The 20411-nt window shown below is 33.1% G+C and overlaps 2 protein-coding genes across 2 annotated transcripts; both read right to left on the bottom strand.

Moving 5' to 3' along the window:
- Nucleotides 1-1695: 1695 nt before the first annotated feature.
- LOC125049647 (pancreatic triacylglycerol lipase-like) lies at nt 1696-3703 on the bottom strand. Its single transcript, XM_047649043.1, has 2 exons — nt 3550-3703; nt 1696-2669 (listed from the first exon to the last, which is right to left on the bottom strand). Exons 1-2 carry the CDS (start codon nt 3656-3658, stop codon nt 1765-1767), a joined length of 1014 nt encoding a protein of 337 aa, XP_047504999.1. The 5' UTR covers nt 3659-3703; the 3' UTR covers nt 1696-1764.
- A 6038-nt stretch (nt 3704-9741) lies between these two features.
- On the bottom strand, nt 9742-17754 carry LOC125049644 (hexosaminidase D-like). Its single transcript, XM_047649039.1, has 11 exons — nt 17455-17754; nt 17309-17363; nt 16994-17176; nt 16711-16908; nt 15830-16013; nt 15266-15420; nt 14545-14657; nt 13134-13231; nt 12356-12470; nt 11071-11157; nt 9742-9968 (listed from the first exon to the last, which is right to left on the bottom strand). The coding sequence occupies exons 1-11, from the start codon at nt 17460-17462 to the stop codon at nt 9779-9781; spliced, it is 1386 nt and encodes a 461-aa protein (XP_047504995.1). The 5' UTR covers nt 17463-17754; the 3' UTR covers nt 9742-9778.
- Between the last annotated feature and the right edge of the window lie 2657 nt (nt 17755-20411).

Genomic DNA, 20411 nt, shown 5'->3' with positions numbered 1-20411 from the left:
TTCAAATGTAAACTGAACTTTATTGACTAAAATGATTCCTTTTCCAGTCTTTGATTATTTAATTGTAATTAATTATTTGCATGCAATCAAAAACTATTTTTAATAATGCCAAAGGACATACATACATAAGTACACGCACTCTTTTTTTTTCGTAATTTTTAATTTGATTGTATTCTATTGTTTTTTATAATACTAGTGAAACAAAAAGGTTTACTAATGTTTATTATAGTTTATTATCCGAGCAATATTTTTCATAAAAAGAACAAAACAGCAGCAATTTTTATTCAAAAAGTTTTAGTTTGCGTTGTCAACGTATACTAGACTACATACGAAGTAAATATAATCTTAAATGCATTTTAAAATGGTCTTGAGATTTTATTTAAACAATTTTCTGTGACATAAAAAACTTGCTATCATATCTGTGTCCATACCATTCCTATTCTACCTATTCTTAATATAACTCGAAGGGTCATACAGGGCCGATGCTTTAAATCAATTTCGTAATGCTTTTAACATTTCCCGGCCATATAAAATTTTCCACAAGTCCCTGTTGACAAATCACCCCATCGTTTCTACTCACTTTGCGTTATGGAGTTGCGTAATGCGAGCAATGATTCAAAGTGACATAAACTTGGTACTGGTTAAAATGTTCTTAAGATTTTCAAATATTGCTATTTTATTTGCTGTGGAGTGGGAAATGCCAGAAAACGCACTCAATGTTAAGTGGTTTGTACGTGTGTCGCGTAGGTATATTTGAAATGTGAATCAATTTCTATTAGCTCGCGGATTTTTCTATTTTCTTTAGAATTAGGTTAGGTTTAGGTTTCGATCAGAGCAGTGTTAGGAAAGCGGATGCAGCGTGCGACTCTCATCCCTGAGGTCGTAGATTCGATCCTGGTTGTGTACCAATGGCCTTTCTGTCTATGTGTGCATTTAACGCACACATTTGCGCTTGAACTGTGAAGGAAAATATCGTGAAGAAATCGAGCTTGCCTTAGAGCCAAAAAGTCGGCGATGTGGCTGATCACCTACTTACCTATTGACAAATGATCATGAAACAGATACAGTAATCTGAGGCCCAGAACTAAAAAGTTGTAGCACCAATGGTGTTTTTTTATGTTACGGTTCCATAGTATATTAACGTGGTAAGCAGACGTTTCTGCGTCTCTACATTGATGGATTTCCTAGTTCTGCCTTTCAAGCGAAAAAGAATCGATGGAAATTAACTTAGCACGGGTTGAAAGCATAACTCAAACGCTTGACCATGGTTTAAACGTTAAAATGAAAGAAACAATTAACTTCTGTTTTGTAACTACTTAATTTAAAAAAATACCAAGCTACTGCCTACTACTTTTATTAACTAGAAGTAATATTTGTTGTAGCTATTATCTTTTCATACACTTATTTTGTGAAAACTTATAAATAAGCATAGGTATGTTTGAACAGAGATATAGTTTGCAATTCGGACCTTAAGTCAATTTCAGTTCAAATGCCTAATGATAAGCATTTTGGTCAAGGGTTGCAGTTCTTTACAGCTTCGTTGTTAACCATTTAAAGACCAAAAGAGTGGAGGAATCTTTCTTGCCAGTTCCTCTCGCCTGCTCTACGCCCTTGATTTCGTAACAAGTTGTACATGTAAATTTGAACCTTCGATTGTTTTTTATTAACTTTCATTAGTAGACTTAGAATTACCAATATGAATAAATGACATTTTATTTGATAATTTTTACAGAGTTATGATAACATTGTACATTAATCATTACTTTACACTACACCATAACTCTCCGTCGAAGCATAAAAAACGCCAGACGTGTTTCCCGGATTCGAATACCCAGCAATCGCCACCTCGTTTCCCGAACATTTACCATTCTTAAAATCCTTATAGGAATTACAGGCCCAAGACAAAAATGAACCGGGATGGCTCACCGTATACGTCCAATACCTGACACATGCTTTATGGCTACATCTTGCTGCGTCAGACTCACCGTAACCAGGTATTAGACCGACAGTACAATGTGGTTGTACTCTCCCATCATTCAAAAAGAAGTCTACATCAGCTAGAACACTCGTTGTCCCTAAACCCCCTGCATTACAATGAAATACTTCGACGTAATCGGCCGCACCTGAATGAAGCTGCTCCTCTATCAAGCTATTTGAGAAGCAAGGGCCAGCTGGATCGATTCCTGTTATTCTTCGAACTCTTTCTGAAGTCCTTTCAAAGTAAGTCGCTCCTGCGTATCCTAAGATGTGACTGCCTAGACTGTGTCCAATACAGTGAATATTTTGAGAGGGAAAACCTAATTTACGAAGTTCTGAAAGGAGTATTCCAATCTCTTTGCCAAGATAGTACGAGTAGTTCACAGAACGTTCGTAGCTTTTTCTGTTGCCTCCTCTCGATGAGGTGTAAAAGGAGTGGTCAATAATAATAAGGTAAATGTTTGGGATGTCCTTGAAAACCTGTCTAATTAATTCTGGAGCGTTCTTGCTGATGTGAGATTTATATCCGGGCACGAAAACTTTAATTTCTCGTGTTGTGTCTAAGTTATAGGAGTTAGTGATTGCGCCGGCAGCATTATTAATTTCATAGCTAATATTGAATTTGTTTGCGAAGTCGTAGAAGTATACTTCTGTTTCGCTTACATCTAAATTTGCTGTTTTACTGTGGTTACCTGTGTACAAGTGGGTATACATAAATATAGCAAAGCAAAGTAGCTAAGATTACCATTATATAAAATCAAGAATACTTTGTTTACGCGCAGGTTTTTTATTTGTATATACCTAGTCCAGCCATAACTTCTGTTACAAATGAAAAAGCACTTTTTTTTAAATAAAGTAATGTAATATTATAAAAATTTATACCTACATATCTATTAAAGCCTCAGCAAAAAATAAAGAAATATTCTATTCGAAATGGCCACCTTTGGCAGTCTATGGATTTACGCACTGTTTCCAAGGGAAATTTGGCCACTGCGTGCTCCAAAGATTTTTTAAGAGACGTAATGTCACCGTCTCGTTTAGTGCATGTCCTCTAAAACTGACTTCAGGTCTTGTTTTACAATACGCGACAGAGTCCTAGCGGCAATCTTTATTTCTCTCTATAAGATTTTTTGCTTCCTAATGGGGTTTCGACGAATTCTAACTTTAACAGCAGCACGCGGCCGCCCCGATCTTTTCTGTTATTGGACAAACGATTTGTTGTTGTATCTGTTGATAGTACGATATACGAACACACGGCTGATACCAAGCTTTTGAAATGTCTGGAATATGACCGACGGCTCCATACCCACTTTGTGCAAGGCGATCATTGCAATCCTATTTTCATTGACACCCCATATTGTAATTTGATAATGAACACGAAAATGTGTGAAATGGCGCAAAATCGAAAGAAGTTTTTAAAATAATATACAAGTTCCAAATTCAAAATAATTAAAAAGTTGAAAAAAAGAAAAGTTTTTATGTAACAGTATTTATGGCTAGACTAGTTGTAGTTATATTTATATACAAATTAGAATAGCAATAGAAGTCTAACTACGACACTAAAACACTTACAATGAATCCAATGTGAGTACAATAAATTCTTGAATGGTCCATATTCTGACTGCCAGTTTGCGTAACTACTAACTATGCACGTGCAAATAAAATATATAAATATTTCCATCTGATGTATTCGTGTCAATGGTCAAACGATAAGTGAACTGACTGCTCTTACGTATTTCATATCGGTATCCTAATTATTTGCTTATATTTATTGCGTTTTCCTGTTTGTTTTAAATACGATATTAGGTCAATATTGTCTCTCTTAGTTTCTTTAAAGCGTTTTAATTAAAGTCCGATTTCCGTCATAAAGCTTCAAATATTCTACGTTATGTTTTTTATCATTTGTATGTAAAGAATAATTGTGGTAGCAATACCAATTTCCATAAAGTTTTTGAAGTGAAACTTCGTTTCTCGAAAAAGAAAAGGGAGAGAGCGATTGAGACCGATTGAGAGAGAGTGAGAAGGGCGAATTACCCTATAGAAACTCTATTTTTAAAATGACAATTTCGCAAAGAGAATTTATGAAATATTAATATTTTATGTTTTATTCAAAATAATTTATTGAAATCTCAAATGACGTGTTTTTACTATCGAAGAAATAAATTTAAAAAAATATATATAATTTGTAATTATTTTCGACATTTTTAATATTTTTATGACCACTAAATTCATTAAATTCCTAACATATCTTCCTTTTTCCCTCTCTCTAAGTCTCGGAAATCTAAAGTTTTAGATTTGTATAAACATGAACAAGACTTAAAAATTAGTTTGAGAAAGAAGTTTCACTTCTGACATGTGTACTTTGTACGCACGCAGTTTTTTATACTAAGCTTTCCATTGAATCTGTCTCTTCTTTAATAAAAATGAATACACAGTTATATGAACAACTGTAATTAAAAGAAAAGGCTTTCTTTATCTTAATCCTAACGCTTTCAAATAAACACAATAAAATGGAAATCCGTAGTCCTTCCAACTAGTAATTAACTGGCTTAATCGCCGGACAGCCGATAAAAGTTTTTAATTGACTTTTCGCCCTCCCCGACACCTTCGTTAATCTTGATCTTAGTAACGTATAGGGTTAGCAACTGAAATTAATGGAAAAAGTGAAGAACCAGTGCTTTTCTTTATACGGAGGTCCGTTTATCTTCAGTATTAGACTATTACATTATCCCTAAGTAACGTAGGCTACCTATTTATAAATATGAAAAAAATCCCTAAGCTTGCGGAGCCGGGACTAGCTACTATTGAGCGTTCAAGTATTACGTAACGCGTTTTGGGGGGGGGGGGTCCTTATGTAATACGTTACGATGCGGGGCGGGGATTGAATTACGCGTTATTGTTAATATTATTTTCGACTTACACCACATAATAGTAACTAAAGAGACACACGGTGGTCACGAAACGTTTTACTATACTTGAGTACAGTACTGCAGTAGGGTACTGAAAACGTTACGGCGAGATACATGGGGGGGGGGGGGAAATAATCTCCAAAAATTGCGTTACGTAATACTTGAACGCTCCCTAAATGATAACACTTTATTTCCAACACATTTACACATAATAATAATGTGTTAATAAAATTAACTACAAGATGTATATATGGACGATCTTACTCCTGAGTGAAGGGTAGGTACTCTGTAACTTCCAATAGTAATGCCTCCAGCGAAGCCCATCTCAATAAAGGATTTTTGTATGGCGCGATTCCAAGGTCTCTCGGTATCTCTGTCACAATTGGAAGTTACACAGTACCCACCCAGCAACCTAGTTAAATCTATACTTAAAATAATATCACATCACAGTAAAAATTTAAAGTCAAAGTCAAATCCTTTATTTCAATTAGGCCTATTAAAAAGGCACTTTTGCAAGTCAAAATTACAAGTTAAAAAAATAAGTCCCAGATGCCCCTTTCAAAACCTAGTTTCATATCGAGAAGAATGGGCTCTTTGAATATAGTCTATATATATAGTCTAGTATAGGCAATATTTTGTATACATTAATTTGATAATTATATGTAAAGACCATGTACCTAGAATAAAAAAAACTACTAAACTAAGTGGTGTTATAAAAAAACAATGCAGCAGATAACTAAATTATTAGGTAAATACATGCAGGATGTGAAAAAGTAACCGAATTTATATAAATCACAGTGTGTGAGTTACGTCAAAGTTGTTTTTTTTAAATAAACTGATGTTGTTTAATTAAAGTATGTTATATAACTGTAATTAGATAATGCTTAAATAACGTTTTAAACATTGCCAACCCTAACACAATCCGATAATGGCTTTCTCACTATTTTTTTATCCAAGTGTTAAGTGAATTACGTAGAGAGAAATAACATCTGCTCTTCTCTCACCAATACTGACGCGTTTCTATATCCAATTAACTTTTCTTAAGGCAAATTCCAGTAGAAAAGCCTTTAAGTATTTATATTTATAAATTTTAATATTGTTGCATAACTAAACCTTGACTCCTTTAAGTGTGACATTAAAAATTCCTTTCCTCCTTTTGTTGCCTTAATACCTTCTTTACGTATAGTAATGTAAAGGACAGCAAAGCACTCGCGAGCCATCTGATATTGAGTGTCCATGGGCGGCGGTGTATCACTTAACATCCTGGCCGTTTGCCCCCCCTATTCTATAAAAAAAGGAATTTTTCGTTTGAAGATTTATTAGGTTACTGAACCAGGATTATAATCGCTTATTCTCTGGCTAACTCCGTTGTCTCTTCTAACGAACACGTGTCTTAGTCTCCGAAACGAAAAACTTCCACTGATAACGTAATGATAGCGAAAAATGTAATATTTTTTAACAAGCGGTTTAAACTTGTCTTTCTACTTACGGAGCTTGCCACACATCTAAAGCTGTAGGCACCGCCAATAAAACTCGAGCCACCTAATCTGCTGCGGTAACTTATTGTCTTTGCGGATCTTTTGTTTAGATTTTCTATGATTTTAACGAAACAATTTTGAAAAATAAATGATCATTCTAGTCTTCCGACCTCTCTCTACACATCGTCAATAATAGAGCGCCTTTATGCCGTGTTGTTATTGCAAACCCGTATTATACTAATTAAGTAAATGATATTACTAATTTGGCTGCGAGAACAAAACAGTTATCCATTAGGAAATAACTAAATCTGAAAATGTATGAACTTAACTATCCTTCCTATTTATAAAAACTAAACTGTTTTAATAAATGACTATCACTTTAAAAAAGACCGGTGGCGCTACAACCTTTTAGGTCTAGACTCAGATTTTTTTATATGTTTCGTGATCATTTGCAAGTAGGCAAGTAGGTGATAAGCCTCCTGTGCCTGACATACTGACACTTTTTGGTTTAAGGCGTTTACCAACGTGTTTTGTGCCATGCCCCACCTTACCCTTCCTAAAATTCTAATACATAATTTTTAATATATAAAAAATGAATTGTGCACTGAAGAAACTGAATCATAATCATGATATATCCTTTGACTATAACGAACTTGCATAAAACTTTCATCACCAATTTTAACCCCTTATTTCTCGATAAATAAATTCTACTTGCCCGCTCTACGCCCTTGACGTGCGAACAGCCTTGCGATTCTGTAACTCACTTTTCGAACTCACACAGCGGTTTTCGCATCGGCGATCGCTCACAAATCAGTCGTGAAACAGTCATTTTATGATTTGGCATTCTAATAAACAATAAACTACAAGCTCTCACCTTTTCAGAATGCCAAATCATAAAATGACTGTTTCACGACTGATTTGAGAGCGATCGCCGATGCGAAAACCGCTGTGTGAGTTCGAAAAGTGAGTTACAGAATCGCAGGGCTGGTAGTAAATGTAAATTTAGAATTAATTTACCATCTTTTCTGTTGACGTTCATAAGTGTACTTGGTTACCTATATGAAAACCATAAGTCCGTTCTCAAGGTCAACTTTATCCAATTCCATTACAATTGGTACTGTGGTTTGGGCGAGACCGTTTCAGATAAGTTATTATCTACGCATTTAATATTATTAGGAATATATATGGTCCAATAACAACAAATGATTGCAGTTATAAGGGAAACAAAGACAAATAATTTCTAGATTCTTTATTTTCTTAATATTTACAAAATACATTAATATGTATAGCAGAAACAAATTTAACATTGTGCATTTGCTATTCTTAATTATTTTAAACTACGCTTCGGAGATATTTAATTACTATAAAGGAAGGTTTTGGTTAGCGCCAATCGCCAAGATTCCGGACGTTTTTGATTTTTTTAAATATCCATAGCGATGACGTCAAACTTTGGATCACGTGGTGGCTCAATATATAAGAGAGTACTATAGGAAGTTACAAATAATATAGCTTAATGCAGGGATGTGAAAAAATAACCGAATTTATATAAATCTATTATGTTTTCTTATAATCGGACCTCTAAATATTACAAATGGATTTTTAATAAATTTAAAAAATTCTTACACTTTTTTTAAGTAAAAGAGACAAAATATGTTGAGTAGGATTTTACCAATTTAGTCAAACTACAGATTTTAATCGTCTTTTGAAAACAGCACCATCTGTGCGATAAATAATAAAACGCGTGGTCACTAAACGTAAAAAAGGAATATCACTTGTCAGTCGATAAATTAAATACATATTATAAGGTACAAAAAATTAAACTTACTGAATAGTTTAAAAAAGTTTTGCTACGATTGTAGATTAATTTAGGTATCACTCTAAAATATTTTCTAATCTATGAAGCCAGATAATGTAATTGATTCATTACAGATACATATTTAATATCTGAAACTTTAAGGAACCAAGAGTGGTAAGGTGAAAATGGTATAAAATTCAAACGAAATTTATTTTAATAAAATAAAATGCAAAGCGATCTTTTTAACACAAATTAATTAATACGGGACTCATAGTAGGGGAGCGTGGGGCTTGTTGTAACAGGGGTAAATAGTAACAGACCTTTTTCAATAGGAATTTGAATTTTATTCACGTTTTTTTTTTACCTAATCTTAAACTTATAACGTGCCACGCCACTTTACCACAACCAGGGTCCCGCCAGGAGGCTCAGTGAGTGGGTGTGTGCAAACGCTTTATTGTTGACAGGTAACCTATAATTTTACTAACGTACATTTTTGGTTAATTTCACTATTTTCGTAGCTTTGAAGTTTTATGTATTTTATTTTATGCTAAAATATAACTATTTATGATGTTGTATAACAGTTTTCAAGATTACTAAGTTGATTTAATAGTTATCGTGATAAATATGAAGAACTATATCAAGGGGCTAGTTGTAACAAAACCTCGGGGTTTGTTGTAACAGGTACAATTTGCCCCCAGATTGCTGTAAGTTACTGACGGCCGATGTTCATTTTTCCCCGGCTTAAATACTCAGAAATGTTCATTCGCGGTGGACCTCAAGATTGCATTGGAGCTGGTAATTCTTCAGGGTGGATGACTGATAAAGAATGTTTGATTTTTGTAGATCATTTTATCAAAGACGCGAAACCTACCAAGAAAGAGACAGTTCTGTTACTGCTTGATAACCATGGCTCACATGTGAATATTGCAGTTGTCGAAAAAGCCAAAGAAAACAATGTTGTCATGTTATAGTTTCCCTCCAATTGCTCCCACAATTTGCAACCTGTAGGAGATGTAGGAGTCTACGGCCCTTTTAAAAACTACGTGAAGAGAGCACAGACTGCATGGATGTATAATAAGTGCCATGTTGACATGATATAAGTACCTTATATACTTTATGACATGATATAAGTACCTTATATATATTATACTTCAGTACAGAATAAGAAAGATAGTTAAAATCTTAAATCTTTAATTTGTTGATTATATTTTTTTTCCAGTTAACTATTTCATAAAAAACACATTATAGAAATACCTAGTTAGTTTTTGTTATATACAAAGCAAAATGATCCAAGATGTGAAAAAATTAAACAATTGAAGGTGTCATTTTTGTTGTTACTACTTGCTCCAGCAGATGTTACAACTAGCCCCAACCACGGGGTAAGTTGTAACACTTCCCTTTTTTCAAAAAAATAATAATTGTGAGATAGTTGCCTGTAGATTTGATAATATTTCGATTAGACTTCATAGATAAATAGTTAGACTATCGATCAAAATTTATTTAGTAGTAATTTAGCCAATACACTTCATGATATTCAATTATTTGTAAAATTGTTACAACTAGCCCCACGCTCCCCTACGCCCTATATCAAATTTTATATGCAAGTGTTGAACATTCTACTATGAATAAGTTGGCCTAACACTAGCCCCGATTTGTCGCCTTAAGCTGGCAACCCTGTTCAATTCCTCGATATTCTTCAATATGGTATCAAAAAACGCTACTATCCATTCCTCTGTACTCCTTTTTCCTGTGATTTGTTCCAATTGTTTCTTCGTTTCCGCATACAGTCCATTGAGATCAGTTAAAATTCTGAAATTTTATTATCAATATAGTGCGTGCACTCATGCTCGCCAGATGTGAGAAACAATGTCTATGAAGTATTTTTTTTAGTAAGCAATAGTAATCTGTGCCAAAAGAACCAGCATGTCGATTATGGAAATAAATCTTATTTCTTACGTCATTTCATGTTTATGAAAATATGCTTTAAATTATATATTTAATATATTAAGTATCAAAATTATTAATGAACTATAATGACGTAATAGTGTAATTGCTCGTTCAGACACGGCGGGAACCGCGCGATTTCAGAATCGCATGGAAATCGCGCGGGTCTTATTTGTATGAGTTATTAAGTAATCGTTCAGACATACCCGCGCGGTTAATCAAACCGCGCGGTTTCCGCAACCCAACCGCCAGAAAATAGAATCGCGATACTCCCGCGCGGTTCTATTACTATGAAGATCTTACTCAGCGTTCATTAGCATTGCGGGCACCGCGCGATTAACACGTCATAACAAGAGCACCGTGAGTTATTTATTGATGAAGTGGAGAGTTTTTCTTCTGGTAACACGCTTGCCCTCATATGTGTTTCAGAGCTTGAAATATCTTACCTGATTTGTTCAATGAGTTCATCAAAAGATTTTATTGACATTCTCAAATAGTCAAAAAAAATTCGCTCAAACATTCTTAAATTGGGATATAGTGTTACTATCCTCTTAAGATCCTCTCTGAATCTGCGTTTTCTTTATTTTCTGTATCAACCACTGACACGTTAGTTACTCTTCGACTTCCATCTTGAAACTGATCGCTAACTAACCGTCACTGTCTGAACAGTCGCCATTTTTGCGGTTCAAACCGCACGATCTGACAATCGCGCGGTTCCCGCTGTGTCTGAACGAGCACTTACGAGTTCCCGTAAGAAGAAAATACTAGATACTAAATCATGTGAATATATGTAATAAGGTACCGCCAAAAAAATTCAACAAAAAAAAAGGTTGCGTCTCTTCTAGACACAGACTTAACAAATTACGCGAAAAGTTTAACGCGCTGATTAGTATTACGCGAGAAAAGAAACATGAAAACTTCATCTTAGAATTGAATATTGCATAACATTCAGTGAAAAAATACTTACGTTTTCGAAGCATTTGCCACGCTTTCAACTTGCACCGGACTTGTGTAGGACATTTTGATTTGCCAGGGATTTAGCCACGTCGCTACTCTGAAAGAATAAGTTACAATTCAATTTAAGAACACAATCTGTGGTGAGCGCGCTGGTTCCGAGCCTATAGACCAATAACAGACTTTTCCATTTTGGCGCTATTTCGTGCATACGAATTGAGTAATATTTTGTTGGATAAAACTTTAGTAGCAAAAATGTCAAGCAACACCGACGATACTGATGAAAATTTAACTCCACCTGACATTCTAGAAACAGCTACGAAACTGACGAATATTCTTTTGCCAGAATAATCAAATATTATAATACATAATATTCTATGATTAAAAGTACACTAAGTATTTACAACGAAATTGATATTACCAAGTATTCAAAACTTGTATCATTTCTGAAACGTAAATCACAAGCATATAAAAGGAAGAAAGCCAAGACATTTTCAGCTGAACACATAAATAAATTTTTAAATGAAGAGATTAAATAAAGTGTATGCAACTGCATATAATTAGGTATTAAAACACTCGTGTAGTCTTATTTTGAAACAAGAAACTACACTCATGTTTTAATACCCTCTATTATATGACAGTTACATAAACTACTATTAAAAAATATATTAAAATAGCTAATAGGTTAAAATAAAACAGACAGAAATTCGCGAGATGGGCTCAACAATCCAGAATAAAGAAGTTCTCATCTAGTGGATATTATCAGAAATAAATTTACTTAGAAAATATCTAGCGGCTAACGTTGTCTATGCTCGCTTTTTAGTGTACGGGTCGGGTCAGTTGGGAAGTTTTAAATAATTTACACTGTTTATTATCAACCCGCGTTAAACAAAGTATATAAAATAACTAGCTGACCGGGCAAACGTCGTTTTGCCATGTATATCATTTATAATAAAAAAATAGGGGTTGATCGTATAGGGGTAAAAGTTAGGGGTTTTATGTATTTTTTAATGCTGTATCATAAAAAAAACAGAAAAAAATATCTAAAAATAAAAAAATATATTTAGGGGTGGACTACCCTTAACATTTAGGGGGATGAAAAATAGATGTTGTCCGATTCTCAGACATACCCAATATGCACACAAAATTTCATGAGAATCGGTCGAGCCATTTCGGAGGAGTTTAACCTCAAACACCGCGACACGAGAATTTTTTATATTAGATTAAATGCGATGTATGAAAATATATGAAAATGCTAAAGAGAGAGTATATTACAGAACTTTGAAAAATACACTTACATGTCTCCGTGTAGTAATGAATAACTTCGCTCTCTCAACATGACGAAGGAGTGAATACATCTAGCGACTTCTATGCCAGGCCATTCTTCTTCTGGCAAAACTTCCCTGGCTATTTCTGGTGATCATGTAATAAATTTTAAAAGACTATGTTTCTATAAAAAGAGTGAGATTAGTCATAAAATAAATTAATTGAAATGAAAACTGATGATGAAAATATATAAGTTGTGTTTTTTTTTTAAATACCTTTGATAATATATTCTTAAACTAAGCTAATTCAAAATAAAGTTAACTTAAATAAAGCAAAAGACAAAAGTACAGGTAAAAAAGAAGGCCTAAAGAGGGGACCATTCAGTTTTTGAGTATATCACGAACAGACAGACAGATAAACATGGCATATGAAAGTTAGACATATTATGCTGTCACTGACTTTTTGTAGGTATTATCCATCACGTATCGTTAAGGCTGTGTTCGTAAAAACGTTTTCATTTTACTTACTGACTACAAAAATGTCTATAACTTTACGGGCTAATAGCCTATGACACTCAAATAACACGACTATATATAATTTAAATAATTTTTCATATATATTTTATATAATAATCGGTTTTTGTTTACCCCCACTTAAAAAGAATTTTGTGAGGTTGAAGGGGGGGGGGATATTAACGAAAGGTTAAGGTTATGTGGCTGTTAACTGTCCACATGTTATATTGACGGCGCCGCTTTTCATATTTTTGTATGTATGTCTTTATGTTCATTTATTTATTGCCCTAATTCTTACCATTGGTCTCCATAGGTTGAGTCCAAATTCTAAGACAGCTAAACAAACTGGGAAGAGCAACGGGAAGCAATTCACACAATGTCGCGTAATGGTCGTATCTGTAAATATTTTAATTTAATTATTAACACTTCGTTGCATATACAATTAACATAATTAAATAAAAAAGAGGGCAACTGGTTATCACTTTCGAGCGATCTCTTCCAGGCAAACGTGATCAAAAACAAAAATTATATAGATAAGGTAAGCGCAAGAAGTGCAAAAATAATAAGACATAATTATTATAGTTATAACACAAAACGAAGGGAACAAAACAAAGAAAATTAAAACATATGTAAACAGTGAATAATATAAAAAAGGACACATGAAAAAGAAAAAGTGTACAGGAATCACCAGAGGAGCATGTAATTGTTCTTACAAAGGTCGCCAAGATGCTTACAAACAGTTTGTAAGCATCTTGGCGATTTAAAAGAGTGGCGGAGAATTTAATACCAGTTCTTTTATTAGAAATATTTTAGTGCCATTTTAGGCCCTTGATTTGAGAGATTTGAGACAGCAGTAAATGTAAATTTAATAAGTGTACATTAAGTTACCTACATCAATAAATTAAATTTGGATTATATTTTTAAATGTCACAGGCTTAATCGAAAATTCAGTGGAAAATGAATAATAAAAGTTCTTAATTTTTTTGTTTAATTTCTCTCTCCAGTTGACACAGATGGTAAAAATTAATTGGGAATTTAGAATAATTTCCGAGTGTTATAAATTAAGTTAATTTAAAAAAATCTTCAGATTTTATTTCCAAAAGTCTTAAGTAGTTGATTATGCAAAGGTTACATATTTTAGATATCTTTCATATCTTTTTATGTATTTATGTAATAGGAGGCAGACGGGCAGGAGGAAATGTATCTAACTCTATTATAAGTTCGTGAATGTTAATTTTTTTAATATTTTTTACGTAACAAACGAATGACCTGATGTTAAGTGGACACTCACATTGCCAGAAGGCTCACAAGTGCGTTGCCGGCTTTTTAAGAATTCGTACGGTCTTTAAAAATGATTGAAATGAAGAAAAATTATTTTTATAGGAATACTAGCTGACCCTGCAAACGTCGTTTTGCCATGTATACCTACTCGTATTATTTCTAGGAAACATTTTTTAGTTCAATAAAAATAAATATCTTCAATAATAAAAATAGGGGTTGATGATAGAGGGGTGAAAATTAGGGTTTGTATGTTATATTTGTATACTGTATCATAAAAACAAAACAAATTGTCTAAAAATTAAAAAAAAATTTGGCGTGGAAACTCAGACTATGCATTAAAAATTTCATAAGAATCGGTTGAGCCGTTTCGGCGGGTATGGGAACGAACATTGTGACACGAGAATTTTATATATTAGATAACATTATACCTTGACCAGCCAGTTAGTATGACTCCATTGAAATGAATTCCATTTGGTTTCCTACTGATTTCTCTTTGCCATGCCTCTTGATTACTGACATACCGAGCAACTCGTGATAGCATCTGAAGTTATCAAAAATATTTATGTCAATAGTATAGAAAAGTGTGAATGTAATACCTAAGGTAAAACATTGAAGAATTTAGTTTACTTATTATTAGTCAAATTCCAATCACGGACACGCGAGATTATCCGTATTTCCGTTAATCAAATCAAAATGTGCCTCTATCGTACGAATGGCCTAAGCATTAGCCAGCAAGTTTATTAAATGTATTAACAAACGCCACGGCTGAATATCTTTCAGGCCGCAAGTTAAACGGCGCCGTTTAGTTTAAATGGCTAGGCTGTTAATTGAACAGCTAATTAAGCTAGTTGGCTGCAACATAGAACCACTAACTAAAGACATAATAAATAACAGCAATTTCACTTTGACTCGAATAAGACAAAAAAATAAATTTACCTTACTTATAAGTTTGGCAACAAATAATAAGTCAAAAGGGAACAAAATAATGCATATAAACTATATGATATATTATTATGTATACATATTATTTACATTAAATTGTTTCAAAAAATTTTTTAGAATAATATTATCAGTAATATAAAGGCGATAAAGGCGACATCGACGCAAAAATGTATGTTCTATTTGTTTTGATTATAATATCAAACTCACCTGACTACTCCCATTGGCCCCTTTAAAAGCAGACCCGGCCCATACATTAGAAAAAAGGTTTTCATACTTCTCCCACAATGTCCGGTCAATTTGAAAATGTTCTACAGAGCTATAGTTCCATATAACTGGCTGAACTAAATGCCGCAAGTTGTATGCTGAAACACGCGACATTGTTTTAACTAGACGATTTCGTATGTGCCAGATGTGTAAACATTTTTGAATTTATTTTTAATTTTAAGCACCTAAACAAATGGACTGTCATTAAAAATTAGATCTCACAATATTAGGGACATAAGGATAAACATTACTAAATAAATTTAACCAGAAACTTTGAGTACCTAGTTTTCTCAAAGAATTATATCGAAATAAATAAACTTCCAGTCTACAGACCCATTCTCTTTATAATAAATATTAAAAATAAAACATCAGTAAAACTTCTTTGATCAATCTTTGTTGCCATAAAATGATAATTTGTTTGCACAGAATCAAACCTAGAGCATTCCAGATATCACACTGTCAACTATCCCGATTTAAAAAGATCAGGTGAATTAAATTACTATTTACCTTGTATCGTCTCAACAGTCATAGGCCGCAACATATCATCCCACATTAATATTGTGATATTGGGCCTGCGTTGCTTCACATACAATATCACAGCTTGTATATGATCTAAAAACAGTGAGGCCACTTTGTATTTATGTGTGGCCGCTTTATGTTGACATGAATGACAGACTGCTGTGTGCCAAACCTTAAAAAAACTGCTATTAATACCTTGGTCACAGAAATTACAGAATAGAATATTTTTAGGGTATCTAATGATTGGGTTGCCTGGAAGATATTGCTACGCTAGTTTTCTTTTAAAATTTTATATTTATTGTTTTCTTGTAATTAATTAAAAATAAAAACAAACACAACATAACAAATAAAAGTTATCAAAAAATTTGTTAGAAATATTAATGATTATCAATCACAATGCAGTTGCATAAAGTGCCTCAAATGAGGAAATTACTATCTCTAGGATTCATAACAACCATAACATATTTTGAAGGTTATTTATTTTTCTTCATTTAGTATCTATTTATATAAAACATCTCTAACAGTCACATGGAGTAATGTTATTATATATATTATCTCTTTAATAATAATTATGATTGAGTGGCATTACAACCCGATATGAGTTGCCCTTGGCCTCAGATTGATTTCTTTGATAATTTTTAATTCAAGTAGGTCAGTCTTCTGACACATGTGGCCAATTTTTGGTAATGGGACATGGTGGTTTACTCAAAATGTTTTCCATAACTGTATGAGCAAGCGTTAAGTGCGCACATAGACAGAAAGTCCATTGGGGCACAGTTGGGGATTGACTGCAACCACAGGGATGAAAGTTATGTTCTTGCATATCATCAAGTATTATAATTTTTTTGGAAAAGCTAAAGGTTTCTTACCTCATCGGCACCAATATGAATATACTTGGCTTCTGGCTGAGCATTTAATATATCATCAATCAAGTTACAAACCAGTTGTAAAGAATCAGGTTTTGTTGGGCATAAAACAGCTGGTGATGGCAATGATTCTTTAAGATGACAAAACTTTGGATGCTTTAGCACATATTCCATGTGAGCTATGGTTTGAATTAGTTGAATCTGTTGAAAATATTTGATAATTATGGAGTGAGTTAAATTGTTCTATAATATCTACTATGACCACTTGTTCTATATCAATACTTACAACTTCTAGTCCATTTGCCTTTGCACAAAGCATTATATCTTTCACTTCTTCAGGAGAGTACATTCCATCTCCCCCGGAATTATTTGAACTGCCAATGCACTCCAAATCTTTTGTAAAAGGAAATGTATCTTCCCACTCTATAAGTAGCCCTGTTCCACCCCATTCTTTGATAATGCTGAACAGCTGAAAAATTAAACAATTACAAATTTAATTGACATGATTGTTGGGGGTTTTTAACAACAAATTTGAAACATTAGTTTTGTTTTAATAATTCTAGAATTACTTTATAGTAGACAAAATCTGCAGCATTCTTACCTTGTCTAAATAAGAGACTTTCAAAGGTGCACCTTTAAAATCCAAATGAACTATCCTGTAACAATAAATAAAATATAAGTTTATCATTATCTGTAAATGCTTTTGAAGAATTGTAACAATAACAAAAATCTATAGGTGCAACTTACTTCTCCATTTTAATTACGATCTACGACAGTGGAATATAAATCTAAAACTGCTAGGTGATAACGTATAAATATTGCAACCAAGTAATATTCAAAAAGGAACTATCTATGCATGTTAATGTAGCATTTCTTTCCTAATTTTTCTCAAATCAAATCGGTAATATTTTTTTAATAGGCTAAATATTCTGTAATCTTGTAGCTTATTGCTGTTATATAATTTAAAAACTAAGCAGCTTTGGGTTATTCCTTTGGGCTTTTATAATAATATTCAGTTTTCTATTATTAAAACATATTTACGTTCATAATTCATAAATTCGTTTAGTTTTTTTTTTGGAGTTTATGGCCTGGCAGGCCTGGTATCTAGACCTTTAGGCCAAATTCGTTCAGAATTTTTACAAACCCACAGATCAGACTACTGCCTTTTGTAGTTTAAGAAAATGAAACTCAGAAAACGGTCACAGATTAAATTAGGTTTCATATACATTATACAATATTTAGTATCAGTGTTTAGTGATACTTTTATATAATTTATTTATTTAATAAGTAATCTTACAGTATACCTAGGTATTATAACTAAGGAAAAATTAGCCAATATACACAACCAAAACAGATAACATTGATAAACAAAATATACGGCATAAACATAGGTTAATTATGTACTTAATATTTTAAAAAAAAGTATGAAATTGTCACTACTGCTAAATAAGTCAGCCCTTCCTAAAATATTTCCTCATGCCCTCTTTGGTAAGGTGGAAAAGGTCAACTGAAAAATAGCTAGCTAAACCCAGTACCTAACATTGGCGAATTACGCAGATAATTCGTCTTCGTACGAGACACGTGGAATATATTTGTAAATATCTTGTCGCATACGGGATACTTCAAGAAAATATTGACAGCAAATAGGGGCTACCAATCCGTAAAAAATAATAAATCTTGGAGACTTGGCCGATATTCCAATGAATCTAAATTTAAATATTGGCAAGAATCTTCTATATGTTCTTTATAGGCCCATTTTTTCATATATTAATATTCCAAGGTCTCATACCAGGCCATAAACTCCAAAAAAAATATTCCAAGGTCTCTTACTAGTTTTACTTGTGTTGTAAATGTATTGTATTGTTTTAAAGATGAAAATTTCTTTCAAAATTGTAATTTTATTTCGCGAAAAAGTTATCTTGCTACACTTGTATATATTTATTGAAAGTTTTTTTTTTTTTTTTTTTTTTTTTTTTTTATGGCAACAGCTTCAACTTTATGCCAGTTTCAAGTAAAAGGTTGGGAAACTACACGCGAAAAAAAATAAACAAAGACATCAGAAGGAAATAAAGGGATAAGCTGGTTAAAAATAAAATATGTACATAAACATATTACATCTTAATATTATTATAGATTATGAAAGAAGCTAATACATTATAATACAATAAAGGATAAAGCAAAAGGCAGGAGATTTTAGTCGGAAACGGAACATGAAGTGATTGTAAAGAATTCAGAAAGGAGGTACGGTCATATTGGGAACAAGAGAAGAAAATATGGTCAAGGTCACCAATATCTTCTCCACACTCACAAATATTACTATCAATAATACGAAGCCTTGCTAAATGATGAGGTGTACAAACATGTCCTAAACGCATTCTGGAAATGATAGAAGTGACAGTTTTAGAACTTTTAACCTCAAAGAACCATGGTCTACTGGGGATCCTGGGTTGAATTTCAGCATAATGTTTGCCTTTGAACTTGCTGCTTCTCAACCAAACATCATTCCATGACTTCCAAAGATGGGTTTTCGGAAGAGCAGCTAAATCATGACAATAATTAATGTATGGGACTATGTCTCCATCCTTTATAGCTTCTTTAGCAAGCTCATCGGCTTTCTCGTTTCCTTTAATTCCACTGTGACTTGGAATCCATGCAAAGATAACGGTGTAATTTCTTTGAGAACATATTAAAAGCTTATCACGTATTTCGCAAATAATAGGATAACAAAGTTTCATTTGGAAAGGAAATTTTTCAAGAGATTGTAGTGCACTTTTTGAGTCTGAAAATATGATTGTACTTTTAGATTTTAATAAAATAACTAGTTCTAAAGCTTTTAAAAGAGCAAAACACTCTCCAGTAAAAACCGAGGATTCAGGAGGAAGTTTAATCTTTTGAATTATTTTATGTTGCCAATGAATTAGACCAACTCCAACACAATTATCAACAGAGATTTTAGAGGCATCTGTAAAAATATAATCCCAACCTTCCCAATTTTGTTCCTCAACGCTACTCATGAAACGAATATTTGTTTCCAGAATATCTTGCTTACGGACGCCTATATTATATCTTATATCCGGATCAAGAATTAAAGAATTGAATTGTGTCATAAATATGGGTAATGATGGAGATCGATGAATGCGGCTGTGTAATGTTAAAAATTTACGAAAGCTTATTATTAGACATGGTAATGATTTGTGACGCCAGTAACGGGATGTATAAATAATATTGTTCAATTCATGCAGCCTTCCATATAGAGGGTGGTTAGAAAACTGCATAGATTTGAACAAGAATCGATCACTTAAAAATTGCCTTCTTAATTTTAAAGGAGGATCGCAGCATTCTACTTGTAAAGCATTGGATGGGCTTGATTTCATTACTCCTGTCACAATTCTCAAAGCTTTTGACTGAATGACATCAAGTTTTTTACTTCCCAAGACACTTCCTCCATCTAAGAGAAATGTGCCATAATCTAAAACAGATCTTATAAGAGCGTTATACACAAGTTTCATAGAAAACGGATGAGCACCCCACCATACACCTGAAAGGCATTTCATGATGTTAAGCAGCTGTGCACATTTCATAACAACATGTTCATAATGGGCAAGTCCAGACAATTTTGAATCCAATATAACTCCTAAAAATTTAATTTTTGTTTGGAGTGGCAAAGATTGACCATTGAAGGTCACATTTATTATAGGAGTTGT

The sequence above is a fragment of the Pieris napi genome, chromosome 5 (assembly GCF_905475465.1).
Source record: "Pieris napi chromosome 5, ilPieNapi1.2, whole genome shotgun sequence".
In the NCBI taxonomy this organism is placed as follows: domain Eukaryota; kingdom Metazoa; phylum Arthropoda; class Insecta; order Lepidoptera; family Pieridae; genus Pieris; species Pieris napi.
The sequence above is the reverse complement of the archived record's forward strand: the minus strand, read 5'-3'. Positions and strand labels throughout refer to the sequence as shown.

Coding starts and splice junctions, on each gene's coding strand:
- LOC125049644 (XM_047649039.1), bottom strand. Junction 14,658..15,265: donor GGGCCAATGGGAGTAGTCAG/GTGAGTTTGATA, acceptor TGATAACTTCAG/ATGCTATCACGAGTTGCTCG. Junction 9,969..11,070: donor GTGGCAAATGCTTCGAAAAC/GTAAGTATTTTT, acceptor ATAAAATTTCAG/AATTTTAACTGATCTCAATG.
- LOC125049647 (XM_047649043.1), bottom strand. CDS start 3,658: ATGGAAATATTTATATATTTTATTTGCACGTGCATAGTTAGTAGTTAC. Junction 2,670..3,549: donor GTACTCACATTGGATTCATT/GTAAGTGTTTTA, acceptor ACTTGTACACAG/GTAACCACAGTAAAACAGCA.